At 34.6% G+C, this 27,507-nt stretch overlaps 1 protein-coding gene across 5 annotated transcripts in view; it reads left to right on the top strand.

Moving 5' to 3' along the window:
- LOC145246018 (enolase 4-like) overlaps nt 1-27,507 on the top strand; it is a 772,121-nt gene that overhangs the window by 33,029 nt on the left and 711,585 nt on the right. For all 5 annotated transcript variants that reach the window (XM_080107835.1, XM_080107834.1, XM_080107837.1 and 2 more), the window contains exon 3: nt 9,185-9,229. In XM_080107835.1, the coding sequence (XP_079963961.1) occupies nt 9,185-9,229 (45 nt within the window). The remainder of the gene's footprint in view (nt 1-9,184; nt 9,230-27,507) is intronic.

Raw genomic sequence — 27,507 nt, 5'->3', positions numbered from 1 at the left:
TCAGAGTTTCATGCACCATCCTCGTTTATACACTATATTTATGTTAGCTATGAAGAGAACACTGGCGTGATTGGGGACAAGATCTTCCATTCATCCTGTGGCATCTGCCAGGGGGACACCTTGTCACCCATGCTATTCAACATGGTCATGGATAACATTCTCTCATCTACCATACCTGAGTTTTGTTATTTAATGAGGTTGGAGAGTGTTGGTACATTGGTTTACACTGATAACCTGACCCTTTTCACAAAAACCTCTTGGGGGATACAGAGAAAGCTTGGTGTGGTAGAGGTTTAAGTGCCATATTCGATTAGAAGAGTCTTTCCCTACTATCAGGTGGTTCATGCCTTGATCAGTAAGCTGACGTGTGCCCTACTCCAACTTCAGGAATAGATTCAGCTCCTTTGGGGTTATGGAACATTGGTACTAGGCAATGTACGCATGAATATGTTCAAGGCACTTGATATTAACACCTGAAAAGGTGCAAGAAAATGACTCAAGCTTCTAAAGACTGCCTGGTTTACTTTTTTCATGCTACTATTTCAGATGGGGGTCTTTAACTGCCAGTTCTGGCAGTCTTGGACCCCTTATGAGGCAGTTTGTCTCGGCATCCTCAGGTGTAGTACACGTGTCCATTCATAACTCTTTAGTTTGACCCATTCTGAAATTGGTGAATCATCCTGCTATGATGATTTATGAAGAGGAAAAATGTTACGAGGAGAAAAATTGTTGTGAAGAGGAAAAATGTTGTGAAGAGGAAAAATGTTGTGAGGAGGAAAAATGTTGTGAAGAGGAAAAATGTTGTGAGGAGGAAAAATGTTATAAAGAGAAAAAATGTGAGGAGGAAAAATGTTATAAAGAGAAAAATATTGTGAGGAGGAAAAATGTTATAAAGAGAAAAAATATTGTGAGGAGGAAAAATGTTATAAAGAGAAAAAATATTGTGAGGAGGAAAAATGTTATAAAGAGAAAAAATATTGTGAGGAGGAAAAATGTTATAAAGAGAAAGAATATTGTGAGGAGGAAAAATGTTATAAAGAGAAAAATATTGTGAGGAGGAAAAATGTTATAAAGAGAAAAAATATTGTGAGGAGGAAAAATGTTATAAAGAGAAAGAATATTGTGAGGAGGAAAAATGTTATAAAGAGGAAAAATATTGTGAGGAGGAAAAATACATATAAAAAAATGATTGATATTTTTATTATCATTACATTTTCGTTCATGTTGTTTTTCAGCATTAAATTGCTAATTGTAACTATATTGATATGTTCGTCTTTTACCAGTTTTCTTATTTCATCTGTTCTTTTGTAGACATTCTTGTAGAATTCAGAAACCTACACAAAGCTTAAGCAAAATATGTTAATTTGTGTATAGTTTTACCATTCATCTTATATGTAAAAATATGAATTAATGAATTTAAGGAACAAACAGTTAAAGAAACATAAAACACAATCAGTTCAGGATAAGATCACAGTGTAGTATCTGTTCTGATGCTACAATTCAGCATTTCTGTACTCGGCCGGTGTAGGAGAAATCCTTCATAACTGAGACAATTTTAATTTTTGTTCCTTTCAAGAGTGCCCCTTATTGGGGAACTGGATTTTCCCCACAAGATTATATGTTGAAATATTTAAATAACTATTACTTTTAATACAGAATTTATATTTAACTAGCAGGGGTGCCCGGCATTGCCCGGAGGTATGTGTGTTGGGGGGTATCAAAACAAAAATTTAAAAAAAAACGTTGCCCGGGTGTTTAGAGGTGTAAAAGAAAAAAGTTTGGGTAGGAAGGTAGGCTCGAACTGGAAGTCTTGAGGCGAAGGCGGAAAAAATAGTCTGACACGTTACCCCAATGCTAAAGAGACAGAAAACTGAGAACTGATGAAATTAAACATTAAAAAAAACAGGAGGTGGGTAAACTAGCGTCAACGTTTTCTAGGTAAAACATCACGCCATAGTCGTAGTAGAAAGGGAAAATGAAGGAACGATTTTTTTGCTACCCCTCCCTGTAGAAAAGCGACTCGTTGAGGGTGAAGAAATTAATGTTTTTAGCCAATTTTTCGATATTTGTCGTCTGAAGGTTCGAGCTTCAAAATGATACTGATTTGATGAAAATCTGTCACCTGTGCGGAAAGTTTTTGCGAGACATACAAGCACACACAAACACACTAACACACATATTGGCTTTTATATATATAGAAGTTTTGGTTTTCTGTTCTATGTCCGTTTTTTCCCATGTTTTTCATCAAAATGTGTAGTGTATTTTCATCAGTTACATGGTTAGGAATCCTAAAAAATCCTAAAAACTAAGAAAATATAGTAAACATTTGTAAATAGTTGCTGTTATCTCATATGAATAAGACACAACACAAATACTAACTTGAATGATTATTTTATTTTTAAGTTAAACACTGCGAAGCATTGGTAAGATACATTATGTAGCAGTTTTTATAAACGCGTGCGTACTGGACTTAGTCGCATGAACTCTCTGACTGTAGTCGTTAAAAAGGACACCCACACCTACCCTCATCTCTCTGGACGATAGCAGGCGGTGGGGGACGAGTCAGCAAGCAGGACCACCCGGCGAGAGGAAGGCCAAAGAATCAGAATTGTCTCTTTTTCACTGTTGGGAAAGGAAGGTTTAATATAATGCAAAAGGGAATGGTAGTATTAATTTTGCTTTTGTGGCCTAAATCCCTAAATACCCTGCCAGTAGACGGAGTGCTCATATATATATATATATACATGTATATATGTATATTTTTATTTTTTTATTTATTTATTTTAAAAAGAAATTTTTAATAATAAATGTATTCAGTATCTTTTTTCCATGTAACTCTCCTACTTGAAGTTCTTGTTTTTATCTCATGTTCCTGCACTTTTTCGGGGAGTAAAATGTTGTTGTTTTTATTTTTGTTGATAGTTGTATTTTGCGTACATTTTTGCTTGTTTTCAATGTAAGGTTTCAAACGGTCTATTGAAACTTGTGTTTGGGTTCGTTTCTATTAGGAAATATTTCGGTGTTCATTCGAGTACAATGTAAGGACCTGAATAGGGTGCTTCTGATGGTTTTCGAACGCGGTCTATCCTAATCCAAACTTTATCACAGGTTTGAAGTTGATTTGGTACGTACGTTTTCTTTGTTGATTTATCTCTGTTTGAAAAGTCTGTCAGATCAAATTTTTCCATAGTTTTGTGTAGTTCTCTTGTAAAATTTTGTGTAATTATTTCTGTATTTTCTGTGCCAATCATTAATTTTGAAGTTTTCTGTGCAAATCATTAGGTTTGAAGTTGATTTGGTACGTACGTTTTCTTTGTTGATTTATCTCTGTTTGAAAAGTCTGTCAGATCAAATTTTTCCATAGTTTTGTGTAGTTCTCTTGTAAAATTTTGTGTAATTATTTCTGTATTTTCTGTGCCAATCATTAGTTGTGGTAATAACATTTGTGTACCTGTGACCACATAAAATGGGGAAAAATTAGTCGTTGGGCATACTTGGAATTCCTAAGAGGACTATTGGTAGAGCTGAAATCCAAGATTCTTTTCGGGCCATTATAGCTGCTTTAATAGTTCTATGTGCTCTTTCTATAAGTCCGTTGCATTGCGGATGATAAGAAGTCGTTCGTAATCTATAGAATCCAATAATTTTTGACAATTCAAGGAATAATTCGCTTTCAAATTGTGTGCCTCTGTCAGTTATGACATGCAGTGGAACACCAAAGCAAGTAATCCATGTGTCAACAAAAGCTTCTGCTACAGTTTGTGCTGTAATATCTGCTATAGGTTGTGCTTCTATCCATCGACTGGTTCGATCTATACATGTTAAAACATACCGACATGGGCTTGTATAAGGATTGTTGGCACGTTTTGCTGGGGGTAATGGTCCAACTATATCAATGTGTACGGTCTGGAATCTTGATGATGGTATTTCCAACGTTTGAATTGGTGATTTAGTATGTCTGTATATTTTTGCTTGTTGACAAGATGTGCATGATGCACATAATTCTTTAATTGTTTTATCCATATGTGGCCAGTAAAATCTAGCCTTAATCATTTTGATAGATGATTTTATTCCAGGATGTGAGACTGAATGTAAGCTGTCGAAGATAGATTTCCGTAGTGTATATGGTATATGGAAGATAGATTTCCGTAGTGTATATGGTATATGGTCTAGGGTATGACGTTGATGTATCACATAACACAAATTGATCTTTTCCATATAATGTGAATTTCTTTAAGTCTGGATAGGACTGTATTTTGGTGTCTCTTTTCTGTGCATCTGCGAGTGCAGGGAGGTCGTACATATCTATTTGTACAGCAAATGTTGGGCGAGATAAACAATCTGCAACTATATTTTGGTCACCCTTTACATGGGCAATATCTGTAATTAATTCTGTGATGATGGATAGTTGTCTGATTTTGCAGGTTTTAGACTGTGAAAAGCACCGCATATCGGTTTATGGTCTGTCAGAAGCAATACTTTGCGACTTTCTATTATGTGGCGAAAGTGTAATACGGCCAAATATGCTGCTAAAAGTTCACGGTCGAAAGTGGAATATCTCGTCTGTGTTGCTGTGAGTTTTTTTGAGAAAAACCCTATTGGTACTGGGGTTCCATCGATGACTTGATGTAAGGCAGCACCTACTGCATCTTTGCTGCTGTCCGTTACTAGTTGATATTGGGTACAAGTTGGTTGAGGGTAGGGTAATTCTGTTAGGTTACCAAGTATTTTTGTCATAGTAGAGAAGGCTTCTTTTTCCGATGTATTTAAGGTGATTAAACCTTTCGGTGTTAGTCTCATTCTCTCAGATAGGGGTAAGACTAATTTCGCAAATCCTGGTATTAATTTCCTATAAAATCCTACCATACCCAGAAATCTGCGTAGGCTTTTTGCATCTTTAGGGCACGGAAAAGATTCTATTTCTTTAATTTTATTTGCAGTTGGTGTAATTCCTTTTGAATTGATTCTAAATCCTAGGAAGTCAAGAGATGTCACATTGAAGATGGATTTGGAAAGAGATATTGTTGTTTTCTAAGATTTGAAAAACTGTGTCGATATCTTGTTTGTGGGATTGTTTGTTTTCACTGAAGATCAATATGTCGTCTATATAAATGAAAACACAGTCGATATCTCGGAAAATTTTGTCCATAAATCTTTGAAATGTAGCGGCTGCGTTTTTTAGTCCAAACGGCATGTATTCATGTATTGATAGAGTCCCATCGGCGAGATTATGGCAGTTTTTGGAATATCATTGGGGTGCATCTTAATTTGATGATATGCCGAAATCAAATCAATTTTCGAAAATCGCTGTTTATCAGCGAGTTTAGCCGTAAAGGAGTTTATATTGGGGATGGGGTATCTATCACTTTTAGTGATGCTGTTTAAGGCGCGGTAGTCTCCACAACAACGATAGCCTCCACTTTGTTTGGGTACCAGATGTAGTGGGCTTGACCACTCGCTGTCTGAAGGGGTTATTACACCTTCGTTTGTCAAACGTTTGAATTCCTCTTTCGTCGCCGTCAGCTTTTCAGCGGACAGTTGTCTGGATTTAGCAAAGACTGGGGAGTGGCTGCCTGTGTCGATTCTGTGATAAACACCACAGTACTCACTGTTTTTGTTGGTGTGCGGAGAAATAATTTCTGGGTGTTTATCCAGGCTTTTTCTTATGAATACCGACAGTTCTATTTCATTTATGACCACATTTACTGGTGCTGCAGAATTTAACAGTAACTTTTTTTGGTGGTAGTAACTGGGTCGTAAATTGTTCTATTTTTGCAGTCCACTGTAAGGCCAAATTTATTTAAAAAATCAAGTCCGAGGAGGGGATTGGTGACGTTTGCAATAACAAATGTCCAGGAAAATGATCTTCTCAAACTTGGTATCCCAATTTCGAGGTTAGCTTGGCCGTGGCATTCTATTTTCTCACCGTTGGCAGTGGTTAGCGATACTGGTGTTGGGTGTAATGTGACACCGTTTATCATGGCTGCTGGTATTATCGAGATACTTGCGCCTGTATCTACAATAAAGTTTAATGTTTTTGTCCCTAGTCTTGCTTTGACTTGTAGTAGTTGCGAACTCAAGGGGACGGACATGGCTCGCGCAACTAGTTTTCCGACTCACTTGGTGTGGGTGTGGGTGGGCGTGAGCTTGGTAACATTTTTATGTTTCGCTTCCCTGGCCATTTGCACCAGGGTTTGCAGGTTCTGGCTTGTTCCGCGAAGTAAATATGTGCTCTACATATCCTTGTCCTTTGTTCGGGGAAAAATGGTTTAACACCTATCGGTATCCGAACGTTGCTCTTGTTTTTGTCAATATGTTGAGATTGCTGAGCGGTAAACGCTGTTGCATTTATATTATTTAACAAGGGCATTAGTTCGTCCGCTAGTTTTCCTAGTTGAGATGGGTTTAATTCTTTCTGTGAGGCAATGACCGGGGAAATTGTTGCGGGTAAGGCTTGTAAAAATTTATGAAGAACAATCTCTTCGCCAATACCTATTCTTTTTGCAATAGACAGCATCTCTTGAAGATAAGCGGAAGGGCGGCCAGTTATAGTGTTAGTTGACATTAGTTTGTCGAGCAATTCCGGCTTGGTCCTTTCGTGGGACTCAATTAAGGAGCATTTTAGTTCCTCATATTTCCTGCCTTCTAAAATATTTATCGGTATTTTAGCTACCACTTTTTCAGGCAGTGATGATATGACAGCGTAAAATTTGGTTGTTGAAGCTGTTATGTTGCGTAGGTGGAATTGGGCTTCCAGAATGGGAAACCAGCCATTTACTGCCGTTTCCATAAATTCAGGAGTTTTTATGTTTATTTGTTGCACACTGGATTCTTCCATTTTCTTCCTTTCTTTTTTTTTTTTTTTTATATATATATGTGTGTATCTTTTCTTTTTGTGTGTGTGTGTGTGTGTGTGTGTGTGTTGACTAGGAAGGAGGGGGGAAATATAGTATTGTTGTACTTACGTCGAAGGTTTTCTTTGAAACGTTTGCGACGAAAATGAGTAATCACTTGTATTTTCCTGAAGATTCCAAAGTGTGTTTCATTTCTTTTCGGTACGAGTCCAGTTTACGTTGTTCATTTCTTAGTGTAAAGTTCTTTTGATGAGGTGCAGTGTTCTTTAGGCGGGGTCACCATTGGAAATAGTTGCTGTTATCTCATATGAATAAGACACAACACAAATACTAACTTGAATGATTATTTTATTTTTAAGTTAAACACTGCGAAGCATTGGTAAGATACATTATGTAGCAGTTTTTATAAACGCGTGCGTACTGGACTTAGTCGCATGAACTCTCTGACTAGTCGTTAAAAAGGACACCCACACCTACCCTCGTCTCTCTGAACGATAGCAGGCGGTGGGGGATGAGTCAGCAAGCAGGACCACCCGGCGAGAGGAAGGCCAAAGAATCAGAATTGTCTCTTTTTCACTGTAGGGAAAGGAAGGTTTAATATAATACAAAAGGGAATGGTATTATTAATTTTGCTTTTGTGGCCTAAATCTTTGGTCAGTACACATTTATGATATTAAATCAGGGTAGTGGTGAATTTGGGAAGGGACATTATTATTATTATTTCACTCACTAGTTGTCTCACAGGCCATCATCAGAGATCGCTCACTAGCAGTAACCTGTGGTATTCGCTGGAGACCGAGTAACAAGTTTCTCCAGATTTCCAGTACTCTCCACCTCTTAACCACTCGTGCAGATGATTGTACATTACTGCAACAGCCATTTGCCATTGATTTCTCATTGGCATCAGTCATTGCTGTTTCCTGGTGTTTGGGTGACAAAATGCCTCCCGAAGGTACCAGATTTGAACTGCACACTACCAGTGAAGATCTGATTAGTACTCTCCCACCTCGGACTTTCCATACTCTCTGACTCTTTAGTTGGTGTGGCGCTAGTTGATGTCATCTAGTGTTTTCTGGCACTTCATGGGAAATGTGGACCCTGCGTAAACAGGTTTTAATTTAATGGCTGCTCTCTGAGGTTTTCTTTCACTTCGCATATATCTCATACACTTTTTTTGTAATGGAGCATGTATTTTATTTTTTGAATTTAAAAAAATTTTTTAATTAAATTTGATTCATACTTTTATTTTGTGCTTGTTTTTATTTTATTTTCATTTTATTTTAGTTTATTTTTATTATTATATTATATTTTCCACACTAATATTTTTATTTTTTTTTTACATTTATTTTTTCATACATATTCAAATAATGCTTTTGGCCCTTTTTTTTTGGGGGGGGGGGCTCAAATAGTACCTTCAAAAAAGTTTTCATGATTAAATAAACCAATGGAAACCCTTTGCATATGCGCTTTTTAGGGATAGATATAGAATTCAAAAACAATCCACTTACTGTTTTAAATTAAAACCCATTTACGCAGGGTCCACGTTCCCTGTGAAATACTTTTTTATTATTATTATTATTGTTGTTAATAATAATAATAATAATTATAATGATAATGGTGCTTGTGCACTGTACACACCATGCTATATTTTAGATGGGATTTTCAAGTTAAATTTTATGGTATCTTTGTTTTTCTTCATTAAATTGTTAGGTGAAAGTGCAGAATAATTAGAAAGCCCCCTCCCCCAGATAAAATGTTATAAAACAAACAAACAAACAAACAAAAACTTTTAAGTTTTAATTATTATAATTGCAATTATAGAATTATCCAAATGGAGAATTGTTTTTTCGCTTTAGGAGAATAAAAAATATGCACAAGGCAACAAAAATTTTTTTATGGCCACATGGTTGAACACCGGAAACTTTCTTTACCTACATATTTGTCTGGTAATGACATCACACTGTCATGTTCATTGGCCTATTATCTCAGTAGCTGTGGTATGGCTTCGTTTTATGTATCATTCCTTTTGGTACTGCTTTTTTGTTATCTTAGAATTTTATTTTTGTTAATTTTGTTCAAGTACACACACACACACACACACACACACACACACACACACACACACACACACACACATATATATAGTTCAAACTATGCATAAAACCACACAAATTATTTAAAGCTAAAACAAAATACTGCTAAAAAGCCTCTTTGTTGTTTAAAATAAATACAAATTCGTATTTATTTTATCATTTTTTTATCTTCTGATTTTATTGCTTTTTGTTATTGTGACTTTTCTTATTTATTTTACTTTTCTTTTTTTTTTTCAGTCTAATTATTTCAGAGCATTTGCACAATCAATTTCAATCCACAAAGTAAGTATTCACATATTATACCGATGTGTTTATAAAATGACCTATCAAACATGCTATTAGGGTTTTGATGAGAGCATGTATGTGGAAATCCAAATTGTAACCAATAACAACTGAGAAAAGTTTAGTAAGGAATTTTTTGATAATGTCATATAATTATTTAATTAGCAACTATGCATATTATGCAGCTATGCATAATATGCAACTATGCATATTATGCAGCTATGCATAATTAGCAACTATGCATATTAGGAGGAAGACATTTACAATTATTGATTTATTTTAATACAATCAAATGAAAAAAAGAAAACAAAAATATAAAAGAAGTAAATTATTTACCATGAATTAGGCACATTAGTTACCTGGACTAGAAAATCGATGAACGTGGATGTAACAGAAATAAATTGATTAGCAGAATTAGTCAGAAATATGGGACAAAGCCTTGAAAAGACTTAAAGTAGCTTTCATGAATGGTTTATCTGACTGTATCTTTATGGAACTGCAATGATTAACTGAGATCAAAACCATGGAGCTAGAGGAAATTTTGATGCATGCCAAGGTGCTAACAAAACATTCCAGTGATCTAAGGGCAGTTGCAACCGGAGTGATTTGTGTTCAATGATTAGTTAATGTGGTAATGCTTAATTTCTAGCATTTCATGTTTGATATTGCTATATCTGAATTAGCAATCAGTCAGTGTTTTGGAACCAGTTGTAACTGGTTTGTTTTTCAGTATCAGTGCTATTCCCAAATTCTTCTATGAGGTGTCTACTTCCAGTTATACTGGTTTTGTTTATTTTGTAAGAGAGGAGGGCATTAGCAGTGATCATATCTTTTTAGATCATAGCATTTTTGCTGATCTGTGTCTTATATCCATGATGATTGTGATTTTAAAAGTGGTTGTGTTTTCTCTACAAAGTTTGGAATATACTGGAAGAGGCAGTTTAACATTACATTTTGATATTAACAGTTAATCTTTGTTTTGTGGATTTGGTATATTTTTGCTGAATCTGGCTTGATACCAGTGAATGTGTGTTACCAAAAAGCAATTGTTTAATGACAAGATCAATTTCGCTGCTCAAGTCATCAAGTTGTGCAGATGCGTATTGTTTTGCATCATGTCCCCATTTACTGCTACATCACCAATAATGCTAGAAACATCATCTAACCTTTCCAGTATTTGATCCATTTTTGTCAGGAAGATATCCTGTGAGATGTTACTATTAAATATTTCATATGATAATATATTAATTAATAATATTAATTTTCCAAATTCACTAAACAATAACAAAGTTGAACCTATTGCCTACCTGCAATTAAGCAATTGCATATATTTTCATTGTCAAAACTTCTTAATGATTTAAATCTTTTTCCTTGCTTCCAATTTTTCAGTCTAGTTTTTCCAAAATTAGAAAGGAATAAGCTTTTCATCATTTAAACACTTTTTACACTGGATCTTTTTTCGTTATGTTTGCTATAAATTTTTTTGCCACTAACAATTTTCCAAAATGTTAAAAGCTTTTCATTAAAATAAACTGTTTCTGCATTTAATATAATGGATGAAATTTAATTGCTACTGCAGTTTAATAACAAAAAAAAAAACTTTTAAACAATGGGAAAAATATTTTTGTTTAACAAATTTTAGGTGAACTGCCACATCAGTTTGGATAATTTAGCAAATTAAGATTTTTCATATTCATAAAGATCTTTTGCAACTTCACATTTTGCTAATATCAGGATGTTCACATGTAATTGCCTAAAAAGGTACAATCTCATCTTTTTTATGTGGAAAGATTTTATAGAGGTGTTAATTTACAGTAATACTGAAGATTTCACAGTTCATTTATTGAGCGATATATATATATATATATACATATATATAAAATAAAAGGAATAATTATTAATAATAACAATAAAAACAGTATTTCATTAGTAATAATTTGAATTTATAGTCAGTGAATATTAAATATAAATTTATTAACCGGCAATCTTGGAATGCGGAATCTCCTGGCGTTCCTCACGTAAATGTAAAAGAATACTTTGACTATAAAAAATTGCTTGAAGTAGCTGATTGGACTTTATTTCAAGCTATAATCTTGTGAGTCATCTTATTGAATGAGTGTTTGTGGTCAAAGTAGTTATTTCTAGCTTGTGGTGTACCTTTTGATGTCTCTATTAAGTGGCTTGACCGATCTGTATTTATGGCTTAACAAACCAATGATAATCTTGTAAGATGAAAGAACTTGGTGTACTCATATTCATTACATCATTTTACCCTGAGCTAAATTTTTCCATTAGAGTCTTGATATAATCTGTTAACTTGTTTTATTTTATTTTTTTTAAGTCTTTTTCTTCTCAATTCTCCTTGCAGTGGTGATGTTTGACATACTGGTACCTTTGGACTCAAGTTCAAGGATATGTCTGACTTATAAGGACAGGAATTTCAAATGTGTCATATAGAACTTCCATTGAAATCTCTTTGGTGTTTTCTGTGACCTCTGTAATGTGCCTGGGTCTCAATTGATTTCAATCTCTTCTGTACAGAAAGTTGTTTCTTTTTATGTCCAAGTCTTTTGTTGGTTACTATTCCTTCTTCCCAATATGTACATTTGAAAAACTTTGTCATGTGACTTATAGAATTTATTCATCTCTTTTTTTTTCTTTGTTTGATAAGATTCTTTGCTAGAATGGGCAACAGCCTATCAAGCACATTTTTTTTGCAAACATCAACTCTGCTGGCAATGACCATGATGTTGTATTCAGATTTGGCATGAATTTGTAAACAGCCAAAATTTTTGAATACTTCTTTCATTTGTGTCCACACCTTGATTTTTCTTTAGAGCTCATTAAAATGTGTCTACAAATTTTTCTGCATGTCCATTTGACGTTGGGTGGTATACTGATGTTGTCATGTGATCAATTTACAGAATTCCTTAAATTCTCTTTCCATTAACCAGGTTCCATTGTTGCTGACTAAAGGCTTTGGATAGTAACATTCTTGAGGCATGTACTGTTGGGTTCATAGATCCATCCTTGAATTTGTAGAGTAGTACAGCACTTAGTTTCTCATTACTAGCATCTGTTGTTACAATGATTTTCCTAGTTGGGTCAAAATGTGCTGACAATCGGCTTTTTTATTTTTTTAAAAGCATGTTCACGTTCTTGTCACCATATCCACTTTGTGTCCTTTTATAGCAATTTATATTTATATACTTTTGGGATTTATATGCTATAATAACTTACTAATCCCAAGAAAACGTCCAGCAACATTATCAAGTGCAGGCATGTTCTTTATCAACTCAGCCTTTTCTGAGCCTGGTTTTCTTCTTTTACTGTCAATGATCTACTCTTTAGAAATAACTCGCATTTTTCAGTTTTATTATCTCAATTCTCCGAAATACTGCTCTAACATGCATTTTGTGTTGCATCTCATTTTCGCTTTTAATGAAAATATCATCTAAATATGTAATTGCATATTTTATACTAGCCAACATTCTGTTCATTATTTGCTGGAATAGGCTTGGAGCTACCTTCAATCTAAAATATAGATGATACAGTTTAAAAATTCCTTTATGCATGTTTATTGTCTGTACTTCACCTGAGAGTAAGCTTCAGACAAATCCAACTTTGAAAACACTCTACCCCCATTTAATTTAGTGAATATATCTTCTGAAGATGGTAGAGAATATGCATGGTCTTTCAAACAGTCATTTAATTCAGTCCAAAAATCAGCACATACTCTGATTTTTCAGTTTTTCTTTTTTATATATTCGGTTGGCAATGCCCAATTTGAATAATCAATTTTTGAAATTATGCTATTTTTTTCCAACCTTTCTAATTCTTCATTTATTACGTCCAGTGTCAAGAATGGTACTTTTCTTTTGGGTATAAAAATCAGTTTTCTTTTAATTAGAAGTCAACTTAGGCTTTTGTACACATACCGAGTACTTCTGAAAAACAAAAAATGCAAGGGAATTCGCTTTTCATATCCATAATAAATCTTTCCATTTGCTTTGCTTTATTCTCTATGACAATTCTTTTCTTACAGAAAGAATTAATATGGAATTCCCATAACTTAAATCGAGTTTAAACAAAAAAGAATTTCTGACCAGGGAGTAGTTTTGTTTTAAGAGTTTTTAATTCTCCTTTGAACTATTTTTTACTTGATACCCCTCTTGTAATTTTTCTTCTGTTCCCAACTTTTGTAACAATAACATGATTTTTTTTCTCGTCAAACAATTATTTGTATTTTTTCATAAATATTGTTTGAAACATATGAAAATAAACTGGAAACATTGAACCAATGTCTGGTTTGTATTTAAATTCCAACAGTGAATTTGAAATTCCTTCAGCTAAAAAATCTTTTAACCTAATGTTTTTTGTTGTTCTAAATAATACGTCTTTCAAAAGTGATTTATTGTTATTTGCCTGTCATTTAAATAACTTTTTTAAACTTCTGTTGTTCTTTTGTTTTTCCAATTGTTGTTGTTAATGGAATTGTTGCTGTAAAGTGGTTTGTAGCACTTTGATTAATCATTTGATCTGTACCATTTTACTAACATATCCACAAGGAAAAAAGCAATTTGTGAGGACAATGACTTTTCTAAGTACAAACAAAAGAAAGGGGCAAATTGTTAGTTTCAGTATGTGTTGAAAAAAAATCTTTTTTATATGGTTCTTGTTAATAAGTTCCAAAAAGTGTGGAGAAAAAAATACTCACTTAATAACAAGTCTTTCTTCATTAATCTTTTTGGTAAGATCGCTTCAAATCATTCATTGTATCTTTTTTATTTGTGAATTAATTTCAAATTTATGTCGGAAATTTATCTTACCTCCAGATAAATGGGACGCTGAAGTAACTAACCTGAAAAAAAAAATGATAGCATGAAATAAAAGAGGGGGGGGGGTAAAGAATAAAATATAAAGGTCCTGCTTTAAAATGAAGAAGAGATTTTATTCACTATAAAATTAGTTGCAAATTTTATTCACAATAAAATTAGTTGCAAATTTTTCCCTTTCCAGGCATTAAACTTAAAAAACGCCAAGATAACATATAATGAAAAAAAAACATTGGTTCTTATAATGAAGATGTCGTATCCATGAACGAATACAATAATATGATGCAAGATAGTATCTCCTAATCACACTCTCATATGCAGTAAATTTTAGGAGCATACTCACAAATTGAAAGCCAGTCAGGCACGTGCCTTTTTCTTTTTTTTTTTGTTTAAAGTTCTTTTAGAATTTTCTTTTCCCCCCATGTGCGAGCAAAAAACCGTAGCCACGCAGATGGATTTCAGAAGCATGCTTCATCGCATGTCCGGGGTATTCTTGCCGGGTTTTCTTCTTTGAAGGAAGTTCCAAAATTCTTTGTCACGTAAAATAAGGTATTTTTTTTTAAATAATTACACTCCTTCAAAAATGCGTGCAAAACTGTAGCCACGTAGTTATTTTTCAGAAGCATGCCTCGTCGCATGCCCAGGGTATTCTTGCTGGGTTTTCTTCTTTGAAGGAGGCTCGTCAAAATTCCATTTTCAGCGCCGGGCAATGAAATGAACCTCCAATATCCTCGTCGCCAGAATTTCAAAAGAGGGTGAATTTCGTGCTGGGCTCGTAACGTCATCACCGAGCTAGGATTTCCCTTTTCTTCCAATTAAAGGGAGTTTCGTACAAACCCAAGATGTACGAAACTAAGAATCAAAAAAGATACAAAATACAAAAAATCAAATACAAGAACCAGATAAAAACTAATAAATGTAAACGGGGGGGGGTACTATTATTGGTACAAAAAAAAATACCAACATTCTCCCCCAACAGGAAATGGCAGTCAACCTACAGTTGGATGACACCTGTAAAATTTACAATACAAATTTTTTCTTTATATATATATATATATATATATATATATACACACACATACCACACAGCATATGGTCAGAAGTACTCCAGGAAACACATATCAGAACAAAAAGCAGAAAAATTCAAATAAGCTTATTCTATAAAATTTCACATGAAAACCTTCATATTTTAGGTTTGAACGGAGGAGTATCTAACCAGATTCATAAATTTAAAACTAATGATCAGATGCAAGGTTGCAACAGAAGTTTGAACTGAGAATATTTCGCCAGATAATTAACTATTTGCATATAAAAGAGTATAAAGGCTGGAGGAGTTCACATAATTTACCATCCAACCTCCTCATCCCTATAGAATTTCTGGCGAATACCAAAATATCTCAGCTCCCTCGTAACCACAAGAGCCCAGTGAGATGAACACCGGTGCTACAAGAGAGTCGAATCCAATCAATCCTATGCTTTGATAAGTTCTTCAACTTGGTGGATTGAAATAAAACTGAAACACAGATCCTGCACAAATTATGCAAGGCGATTAAAGCTTTAAACGTTTGTATAGCTATATACATATAGCCAAACAAACAAAGTTGAGTATAGGTGTCAGAAACACCCAGGTATCTGGAGATGTAATATTTATGGAAGACTCCTATCAAGGAGAGATCCAATCTTCTTGTGTTCAGCACTGAAACAAACATCTCCGCATTAGAAAACTCACTTCTAACTAAGTATAAGATGGTTCTGAGCACCTCAGAAACACCCCTGGACAAATCGAGCTTGACTTCGATTGCCGTAAGCTATGCGAAGGCAGATCTTCACAAAACATTTAAACACGATAACACCTGCATGTGACTCCAAAACAGGAAGCGTTCTACTTAAAGGAGCAACTTCATAGAATGAAGGTTCTGCAAGCGATCTCTGAACAACATATCCTACACTCTCGTAGGAACTCGGAGAAGCTGTAGTCAGCATATTCAACAGGATCCATCATGGGATTCTTTATTGAGTTACACTCAACCTGAATCTGGACGCCCCAATCCAACTTGAGTTCATGTAACTCTTCAAAAACCATTCTCCTCTTGGTTTTTACACCTTCACAGGTGGATATAGTGCTTTTTGCCCTATACCCTTGATGGAGAATTTCTCTCCCAGTGCTAACATTAGCACTTAAAGAAGTTCACAAAGCTTGCACTTTCACACAAGATAGTTCACAAAGCTTGCACTTTCACACAGGATAGTCCTTTAACCACTGGCTATTGTCAGAACTACATGACCCAAGTATGAGTCATGACTACGTTCCTCATTATTCTGACAAAGTTGCAGTAAATAACTACATATGTGAGTTTTCGAACTCACATTGTTAGAGGGCAAAACCATTCCAACGTTCCATGGAAATCCCTCCAAGAATTTCACAATATTCATGCCCACACTTAACAAGTCGTGAACACGAGTGGTATCATTCATGATACCTGGGAATCTCACCCCCAAATACATTTTTCTTTAAAATATTACTGGCAAACTGCCCGCCAGAAAAATCAAACTTCAGCGCCTGACTACGCAGATCCTCTGAAGTGGCACTTACAACACTGCTTTCAGACCGTGATGCAACATTTTCCAATCCAAACTTGCCAGCACTCAGCAAACAGTTTTCAGAGTCTGGACATTCGGGCTTAGTAGTCGGTAACTCGCCAAGCATCTCCCTAGGGTTTTCGAATATCACAGGGTTACACAAGGAATCACACTCCACACCATCTGCCAACCTCGAGAGAATGAATCAAACCTGGGACAAGAACACTACAACATTAACAACATCCGCTTCTACAAGCGAACAGTCCACGTCCTCATGCAAGGAGCGATCACCCAATAACTCAGTTATATTATCTACCGATAATCACCCAACAACTCAGTATATTATATTATCTACCAATAATCTATATATCTATTTATAATCTAGTTGTATTATCTACCGATAATCATATATCTATATATAATCGTTATTATTATAATAGTTATATTATCTACCGATAATCTATATATCTATATATAATCTAGTTATATTATCTACCGATAATCACCCAACAACTCAGTTATATTATCTACCGATAAATTCATCAACATCGGCCTTCATTGTCATGAAATAAGGCTTAGGTAATTCCCTCTGCAACCGCAACAAATCTAAGACAACAATAATCTTCCCTAAATAAAACTTTCATTTCCTTACAAGGAATCCGGAAGAACGAGTGACCAACATCGTGCAGCGTTTGTTTTTTAAAAAATATGGACTAAATCCAAACAAATACAAAATAGGCGTTCAAATGTTATACACAAAAAAATTCACACACAAAGGTTACAAAGGTATTTGCATAAAATTCCTTCCTCATAGCACTAACAAAACAAGACCAATACAGCATATTGAACCGTGAAAATATCAAGGGATACAATCCCCAGTTACAAATTAAAAGGGTCCCTATGACTCAAAATTAAAATTAAGTGTATTTAAAATGCAAACTTCTATATGGAAGTTAATTGACTAGAAAATGGATAACGTTCAATACTTTTACAGCAATACCCTCACTGAAATATAACCTAGGAAAAAAGTGGGATGAGAGTTTAAATATAGAACTACGTCGGGGGAGAGTACATCCTACTATGTTACATGTGTATCTTCGAATGAATCCAAATAACCAAATGCAAATACGGGCTAAGCAAAGAAAAAGGGAACTTGTATTTTCACAAGCTCCTAGAATAACAGTCCGCAAGTAAATGAGTATGAACTCGCTATCGAAAATTATAAATAAGAAATCCTTTTTTACAATAAAATACGAAAGTAATCGCACACATGCGAATTCAACAAGTTTTAAGTAAAGTAGACTTCAACACATAATACAATATCTGTGATACTATCGTTTGGTTAATTCACAAGTACATGTGAGAGAACGCACGTGTTCATTATAAATCAAGATAGGGTATAAACTCATTCCCTTTATATATATATATATATGGGGGAAAAATACGAACATATAACTAACACCGATATCGGACACAGCGTCTCTATTTACTAGGCTCCCCACGAGGGTATAGTTAGATAAAAGTCGTTTCTTAAAGTGGAGAAAATCCAGCTTCCAAAAAATATCGAACAAGCTGGATTAGGACGAAAAATAAAATTACCTCAGTCTAGTAGGACTTCTTATTCGCTGACTAGGGACAGAAAATGCTATAGTTTCTCCCAACGTAACTTGCAATACCCGTGGAAATTCAACTAAAGCAAGTAAAATGTAAATTATATTTCGAAAGAGGGTTACGAAAGTTACAACTTCAATTTTAAGAAGCAGAAAATGGGAAGCATATACATATTTCTCAATCTCTTTTTATTAAGAAAAATATATGAAAAATTGTGCGCTACACTAGGCGAGCGTGAAATATATTAGAGAGATATAAATAAAGACATTAGACGTGCATAACAATGCTAACTTCATTCCAGTCCCTGTACTACAGACATACTATGTTAAACTCGGGAATTTTTAGTGAGGCGAAAAATGTCAAATATTCGAAACTTACAAAATTACATTACACATTTTCTAAACTCAGGACATAGTAGTCGTCGAATGATTTAAGGAGAGCGTTAACAGACATGCTAAGTTACAAGTTAAATGGGAAGGGAATTTAGTAGCTGAAATATCTATATGGGCTGGCTCTAAATACAGATGTGGGGTGCAGGGAGGTTACAGAAAGACTCAACAAGTGGTCCAGTGATAGGAGTGTATTTAACCCTAGCTAAATAACACATTGACAGAATGAGAATAAAACGGGTCTCGACATAGGAAGGATATACTTTATTTAAAAAGTATTCTGAAATAAGGGACAAAATTTTGCTAAATGTATTTAATAGGGGAAAACAATTTGCAAAATGCATTTAATATAGGGACAAAATTTGCCAAGTACATTTACAGAAAGATAATTAAAACGTATCTCGATGAAAAAGGAATATACTTTATTTGCCAAGTGTTCCGAAAAAGGGAATAAAAAATTTGCAAAATGTATTTAATAGGAGAAAACAATTTGCAAAAAGCATTTAAATAAAAGCAGAAATTTTTCAAACTACTTTTACATAAAGGGGAGAAATTTGCAATATGTCGGAAATTTATCTTGCTTCCAGATAAATTCGACGCTGAAGTAACTAACCTGAAAAAAAAAAAAATGATAGCATGAAATAAAAGAGAGGGGGGGATAAAATATAAAGGTCTTGCTTTGAAACGAAGAAGAGATTTTATTCACAATAAAATTAGTTGCAAATTTTTCCCTTTGCAGGCATTAAACTTAAAAAACGCCAAGGTAACATATAATGAAAAAATAACATTGGTTCTTATAATGAAGATGTCGTATCCATGAATGAATACAATAATAAGATTCAAAATAGTATTTCCTAATCACACTCTCATATGAAATAAATTTTAGGAGCGTACTCACAAATTGAAAGCCAGTCAAGCACGTGCCTTTTTTCTTTTTTTTTCGTTTAAACTCCTTTTAGAATTTTCTCTTCCTCCAAGTGCGAGCAAAAAACCGTAGCCACACAGATGGATTTCAGAAGCATGCTTCGCCGCATGTCCGGGGTATTCTTGCCAGGTTTTCTTCTTTGAAGGAGGTTCCAAAATTCCTCGTCACGTAAAATAAGGTCTTTTTTTTTAAATAATTACACTCCTTCAAAAATGCGTGCAAAACTGTAGCCACGTAGATATTTTTCAGAAGCATGCCTCGTCGCATGCCCAGGGTATTCTTGCTGGGTTTTCTTCTTTGAAGGAGGCTCGTCAAAATTCCATTTTCAGTGTTGGGCAATGAAATGAACGTTCAATACCCTCGTCGCCGGAATTTCAAAAGAGGGTGAATCTCGCGCTGGGCTCGTGACGTCATCACCGAGCTAGGATTTCCCTTTTCTTCCAGTTAAAGGGAGTTTTGTACAAACCCAAGATGTACGAAACTAAAAATCAAAAAAGATACAAAATACAAAAAATCAAATACAAGAACCAGATAAAAACTAATAAATGTAAACAGGGTACAAAAAAAAAAAAATTCCAACATATGCTGGTGTTAGTTCTTTTTTAAAACTTGTTCGTTTTGAATCCTCTGTCACTACTCACATATCCTGTGAAAGGGATATATTCATTTGAAGTAACAAACAGCTACAGGTTTTAGTTATAATCTGCTGAATGGCATTAAAAAAACGAGATTTCGTCATTAAAACTGGTTTTCCTAGCATGAGACTTCTGATCTAACTTTCTTCCAAGAGGTATTTATGGATTAACTAGCCAGTCATATTCTTGTTATGAAAAAGAACTCAGATGTATTAATTATATAAAAAATAAATGATCCCTTGTTGAAAAAATCAGAAAAACAAACACTTTAAATTAATGCAGTTAAGCTTTGGATATGTGTAAAAATATTATAATATATAAATTGCTGACAGTGAATGCTTGTTCTGTTTTATGTTTAATAAAAGTAAAAATTTTCAACACAGGTATATTTTAGGTAAGGGAGCCCCTAGAGAGTATGACCAATGACATCCCCACTCTTTACTCTGATTGCCTTGTATCTAAATTGTGTGAAATTAAAATTGTATTTGGATTTTTTTTAAATGAATAATTTAAAGTGTAGCATCTATTATGATGCTACATTTCATCTTTGTTATGCTTGGTCATTAGAGGAGAAATACAGGCAATATTTTTGTTCCAATCCAGAGTGTTCTTCTTCACATTAAAAAACTGAACTGGTGTTTAACCATGGCTACCGAGAGAGCGGGCCAATGAACATGACAGCGTGACGTCATTACCCGATCAACATGTAGGTAAAGGCACAAAGGTGACTAAAGCTTCCGGTGTTCAACCACGTGGCCATAAAATATATTTTTTGTTGCCTTATATTTGTCGCTGTTATAATTATGTTTTTTATTCTCCTAAAGAGAGAAAAATTCTCCATTTGGATGATTATAATAATTGCTCATTGGGATAATTTTAATCTAACAAAATATAACAGCAAGTGGATTGTTTTTGAATTTTTATATCTATTGAAGGAAATCGAATATTTCGTTTTATTTCTTTTTTTAAACTGCAAAACAAACGATTTTTATGAGATTATTTTTCAGTCCGTTCTTTTAATAATAAATAAAACTTTTCATTGATTATTTCCAAATATTTTAAAGTTAGAAACATTTCTCACAACAGTTTTTTGTTTTATTTTTGTTATTTATTTATTTTTTTAACTAAAACGATCGATGAATTCAATATTTTAGCACCGGGAATAATTCATTTCTTTGAAATATATTTAAAACTTAAAAGTTTTTGGGTTTTTTTTATAATATTTTATCTATGAATAATTTATATGACTGAAATGAGAAATGAAATAGGAAATTCTCTCTAGAGACGTACGAACACAAATTCTTCTTAAAAATTCACTAACTAATCAGTTTTAATTAAAGTTTTGATATAAACTAAAAATAAAGAGTACATTAAATTTTAGTTAACATATTTTCTCGAGTTTTATCTTATAAATAAATGTTGTGTGCACCATGCTGAAATAATAACGTTATTTAGAAAGCTATTCTTAACAGGAAGGAGCTTTCTAACTATTCTGCACTTTCAACTAACAATTTAATGAAAAAAAAGATACCATAAAAATTTAATTTAACTTGAAAATCCTGTCTAAAATATAGCACGGTGCGTACACTGCACAAGCACCATTATTATTATTATTATTATAATTATTATTATTATAACAACAGTAACAAAAAAAGGTACTTCACAGGGAATGTGGACTCTGTGTAAACAGGTTTTAATTTAATGGTTGCTCCCTAAAAAACACACATGCAAAAGGTTTTCATTGGTTATTTAATCACAAAAACTTTTTGAAGGTACTTTTTGAGGGGGGGGGGAAGCCAAAAGCACTATTTGAATATGTATGAAAAAATAAATGAAACAAAAAATATTAGTGTGGAAAATATAATATAATAAAAATAAGACAAAATGAAAATAAAATAAAAACAAGTACAAAATAAAAGTGTGGGTCAAATTTAATTAAAGGAATTTAAAAAAGTCAAAAAATAAAATACATGCTCGATTACAGAAAAAGTGTATGAGATATATATGAAGAAAGTGAAAGAAAACGGATTATTGGGATGTTCTCCTACTACAGCAAATTTATCCAGAATTTTTCAGAGAAAATATTAGCACTAAACCGCAATAGAGAATTCCCGTTATCTTCTGTGGCGTTGGACTCTTTTATAAGACTGAAAAATGACTTGAAAGATGCTATGCTGGTAACGGTTGATCCAGAAAGAGAATTTATAGTAGAAACAGATGCTAGTAACAACTATTGCAGCTACCCTTAATCAAGAGAATCGTCCGGTTGCATTCTATTCCAGAACACTAAGCTCTAGTGAAACGAAACATCATGCGGTAGAAAAAGAAGCAGCTGCTATTGTTGAAGCACTACGTAAGTGGCGACATTTTCTCCTTGGTAAACATTTTACTGTAATTACGGACCAAAAAAGTATTAGCTTCATGTTTGATAATACCAGGAAATCAAAAATAAAAAATGACAAAATATGCCGTTGGCGCATTGAACTGTCACAATTTAAGTTTAGCATCGTCTACCGTCCTGGTAGAGAAAATATTGTCGCTGATACGTTTTCCCGAATATCTGCTCTCACTTATTCCTTACAAGATCTTCGGGACCTACACTGTAAATTATGCCATCCAGGCATTACCCGACTCTTCCATTTTTGCAAAGAAAGAAACTTTCCTTTCTCCCTCGATCAAATAAAAGGAGTAACTAATTCGTGCTCGTCTTGCTAGTATTTAAAACCCAAATTCTTCACCGGTAACAAGGGAACTCTCATAAAAGCAATAGTACCATTTCAGCGATTAAACATGGATTTCAAGGGACCACTGCCTACGTCCACACATGGTAACAAATACCTACTTACGATAATCGATGAATACTCGCGTTTTCCTCTTGCATTTCCGTGTAAAGATATGACAAGCTCAACGATCACACAATGCCTGAATCAACTATTTGCGATATTTGGTATGCCCGATATGATTCACACAGATAGAGTGACTGATTTTCTGTCGGAAGAAACGACCAATTACTTACATGGGAAAGGCATTGCGACTTCGAAAACGAGTAGATATCACCCGGAAGGCAATGGTCAAATTGAGAAACTAAAGGGCACACTATGGAAGGCCATACAAGTAACCTTACATTCTCGTAAAATGAGACTATCCTGCTGGGAAAATATTCTACCTGATGCTCTACATTCTATTCGATCATTGCTCTGCACAGCTACGAATGCAACCCCTCATGATAGACTATTTAAGTACAGCCGTAAATCCACTTCTGGTACTTCTATTCCCCTGTGGGCAAAACCAGGCCAAGTATACGTCAGAGATCATATTAGTTCGAGTAAAAATGACCCCCCGGTTACACCTGCGACGTTACTGGAGATCAACCCTCATTATGCCCAAGTACGACTACCTTTAGGCATCGACACTACCGTCAACGTCAGAGATTTGGCTCCCAACATAATTAATGGAGACAACACGTTAGAGAATGGTTGCATGCCACCTGTGAGTAAGCCAGGGAGTGAAAACGAATGTATACAATATCCTGAACATATAGAAGAAAACGCCCGTGGGGAACCAGTTGAGAGCGAAATGTCAACCGAGCCGCTGCGTAGATCTGGAAGAATACTGAAATTTCTTCATTACTAAGTAAGGCACGAAAAAAAAAAAGTTTAAATTATAGGCAAAAAAAAAAGTTAGAGAAAAAAAAATAATGAAAAAAAATAAATGAATAAAATAATAACGAAAAAAAAAAACTTGAAAGGGAAAGTGTAATATCCCTAACCCCTCATCCCTTGAATGAACTCTTCCATTAACTATAAATGCTGCGTAATTAACGCTATTTATGACTTGCTTTCTTTTGTGAATAAAACCTTTACAAAGGTATTCGGCTCTTCGTTTTTCACTACATAGTGTAACTTACGGAAAGTTATAATCGACATTGCAATTAACAACATTTTTTATTTTAATAAACATGTACAGATTTATTTACTGTCATGAAAATTAAACTTGCATATTGAAAAGGCAAAGAAACTTAAATTTAAGGGGACAGATTTTGTATTTCACGTTTTGTCACAAGATAGAGAGCTCTTTAACTTTTAAGAGTTGCCTCCCGTGGATCAATTTTAACTCCTTTGTACAGTAAATAAAATGGCTAGTAAAATATATCTTGTGCATTCATTCTTATCAATATTGTTCACCCAATATAAAATATTACATGGTGGCAGCGGGAAGTGACTGACTTACTGATTTATAAGTAACCTTAAGGAAAAAAAGTGGATCTAAATATATCATAAAATAAAATGAGTACATCAAAATAATTTTGTTTTCAAAAGAAAAAAAGAAATAATTTTTCTCTCTAAAAAAAAAAATGACGACCTCTACTACCAATGTCAGACTGGACGAATGAAAATAAGCATGAAGCCTTCAGCAAATGGCTTGACTTTATGTCATCTTATTTCATAATCATAGAGGAAAAACTAAAATATTACTATATTTTAATTAGCACAGGACCAAAGGGTTGAGAGGTGATAAAAAATGCAGATCTCAGTAACGAACAAAAAGAAAATTCCGAAAACATGTTTAAAGTTTTTGAAAGACAAATGATTCAAATACTGAATAAATGGGTGGAACGTTTAGAATTTGCTTCATTCAAATGGAATGAAGAAACAATAGACAATTTTTAGTCAAACTGCAGACGAAATCAGATGTTGTTGTAATAAGGATGAAAGACTCCTGGAACAAATAATAAAAGGTTTGAAATATTCAACCGAGAGGAGAAATCTTATTAGTAAACCAAATCTGACACTGAAGATAGCTATCGAAAGCATAAGGGCATCTGAAGCTACAACTCAAAATAACACATGCTACAAAGATGCAAATAAAATAAAAATCGGAATGTACCACAAGGTAAAGATAGGAAAGGCCAATTCGGGCACAAGATGTGGGAAAACTCACAGAAAAAGAAAAGAAGACTGCCATGGATTTAACAAAGAAGGTAGAAGATGCCATGGACGAAACTATTTCGAAAATTACTGCTTAACAAAAATGCAAGTGTGATAAAATAGAAAAAATAGTCCAAATAAAATGAGACAAAGAAGCTTGCATGAAACCAAAAACTAAAGTCCTCACAACAGACTCAAAAAGCTGAATATTCCAGAGAAAAATGCGAATGCCATTTACAAAACAGAAATCGCGTCTGATGACTTATGCCTATACACCATAAATAAAAAGAATGGTAACAACCAGGGTTGCGGAGTCGGAGGTTTTAGTTGGAGTCAGAGTCGGATTTCTAAGAGTACAAGGAGTCAGAATTTTTTATCTGACTCCGACTCCTTAAGTCCGATGAATTTCTTTTTTTACATAGTTTTCCTGTTTGGTTTTACCAGTTTTTTTTAAGTACATTTTCATCCCAAACAAGGCACATTGCTACTTTGATGTAGGGAGCTGCTATCAAGGACCTAAGTTTCAGGACTACTATGTAGGGAGTTTAGCAGCAAGATGTCAGTTTACATGACATGTCAGTACAGTTGGGGAAGCAGGAACCTGGAAGAAAATTCCAAAGTCTAGCAGTTCTGAGGAAGAAGCTATTAGAGTAGAAGGCTTTGTTACATCTGGGGATCTCTATTGTGTAGGGGTGGCACTTCGCTGGGACAGGGGCTGAATCTTAGATAGCAGTTCAGAACCTATCAGGTTGGCGACTCTTTTGAACACTGTCCAGGAGCGAGAGACTAGTAACAGATGCACCAACCCAAATGTGACAGCAGTACTCGATACATGGGTGAATGGTGGAATAAGCTATTAGAGTAGAAGGCTTTCTTACATCTTGGGATCTCTACTGTGTAGGGGTGGCACTTCGCTGCTTGTTGGGTTTGTCGGGGGTATTTTCATTGAGGAGGTACAAGAGCTTATAGTTCGTCAGAGCATCCACCATTAAAATACTTGTAAAACAAGCAGAGGGATGCAACATTTCGTCACTGGGACACGGGCTGAAGCTTAGATAACAGTTCAGGACCTATCAGGTTGGCAACTCTCTTTTAAACACTGCCCAGGAGCGAGAGACTAGGATCAGAGGCATCAGCCCAAATGTGACAGCAGTACTTGATACATGAGCAAATGGTGGCTTTGTAGAGGTACAGGATACTTTCAGCTGTAAGTAAAATTCTAGCATGGCAATGATCTCAATGTATTTGTTCCAACTCATGTTCCCTGTGAACGTTAAGCCAAGGAGTTTGAACGAAGTACTTTCAGGTAATGTATCTTTAGCCAAAGCTATTGGTGTTTGGTAAGGTTTCATGTAATTATTAAAGGAAACGAGCTTTGTCTTGGCAGTTTTGAACGTCACCATCCATTTCTGACCCCATTCGAATACAGACCGAAGGTCTTCCTCTAGGGTTTCCGCCATTGCCTTATATATGTGCTCATTAGTTTTCCCCACATGACTGCTATAGAGCATGATGTCATCTGTAAATTAACACATCTCAGAGACAATCTTATCAGGTAAGGATCGATCCCTGAGGTACACCTGCATTTATATCATATTGTTTGGATATACGCCCATTGAGGACAACCTGGATTCTTCTCTCATTTAAGAAGGATTTAATTATGTTAAGCATTCGTCCAGTAATACCAGAGATTTTATTTTCATGAGAAGACCATCGTGCCATACACTGTCAAAAGCCTTAGATATATATAGGGCTACTGCCCTACCCTCCTCTGCCTTATCCAGTTCTTGGTATATATGTTCAGAGATTACAGTTAGAATATCTGCAGTAGAATGGGCTTGCCTAAATCCATATTGATGGTCAAACAGAAGTTTAGCAGCTGTAAGGTGGTGGACTAGAGCTTGATTAATTAAAGACTCAAATATTTGGGTGAAAAGCGAGAGGAGATTAATTGGGCAATAATTTAATGGGTCAGTTCGTTTGCCAGAGATTTTGTAAACTGGTACCACAGAAGCAGCATTCCAGCTGTCAGGAAAGCAAGATTCATTAAAGAGTTTAGAGAGAACTGGAGCAACCTCAGTGGAGCATGGAATGAGATCAGGTCCACATGCTTTTGAGGTGTCTAGGTTTTTTATGATATGAATTTGAGAAGGGGTGATTTTCAGATCATATAGTGTGGTTTCTGTCCACAGAGGAAAATCAGAGAGGGAATGGTTTGCTGGGTCCAAGGTAGAGTTTGAGGGAAAATAACGGGCAAACATGTTAGCTTTTCAGTTGCTGTGCAAACAACTTCATGATTGTTTGATAGTGGGGGAATTATTGATTGCCCATTATATATATCTCTATTTTTCTATGTGTTTCTACTGTAGATTTTC

The sequence above is a fragment of the Euprymna scolopes genome, chromosome 23, assembly GCF_053919585.1.
Source record: "Euprymna scolopes isolate OS-2025 chromosome 23, ASM5391958v1, whole genome shotgun sequence".
Taxonomy (NCBI): Eukaryota; Metazoa; Mollusca; class Cephalopoda; order Sepiida; family Sepiolidae; genus Euprymna; species Euprymna scolopes.
The sequence above is the reverse complement of the archived record's forward strand: the minus strand, read 5'-3'. Positions and strand labels throughout refer to the sequence as shown.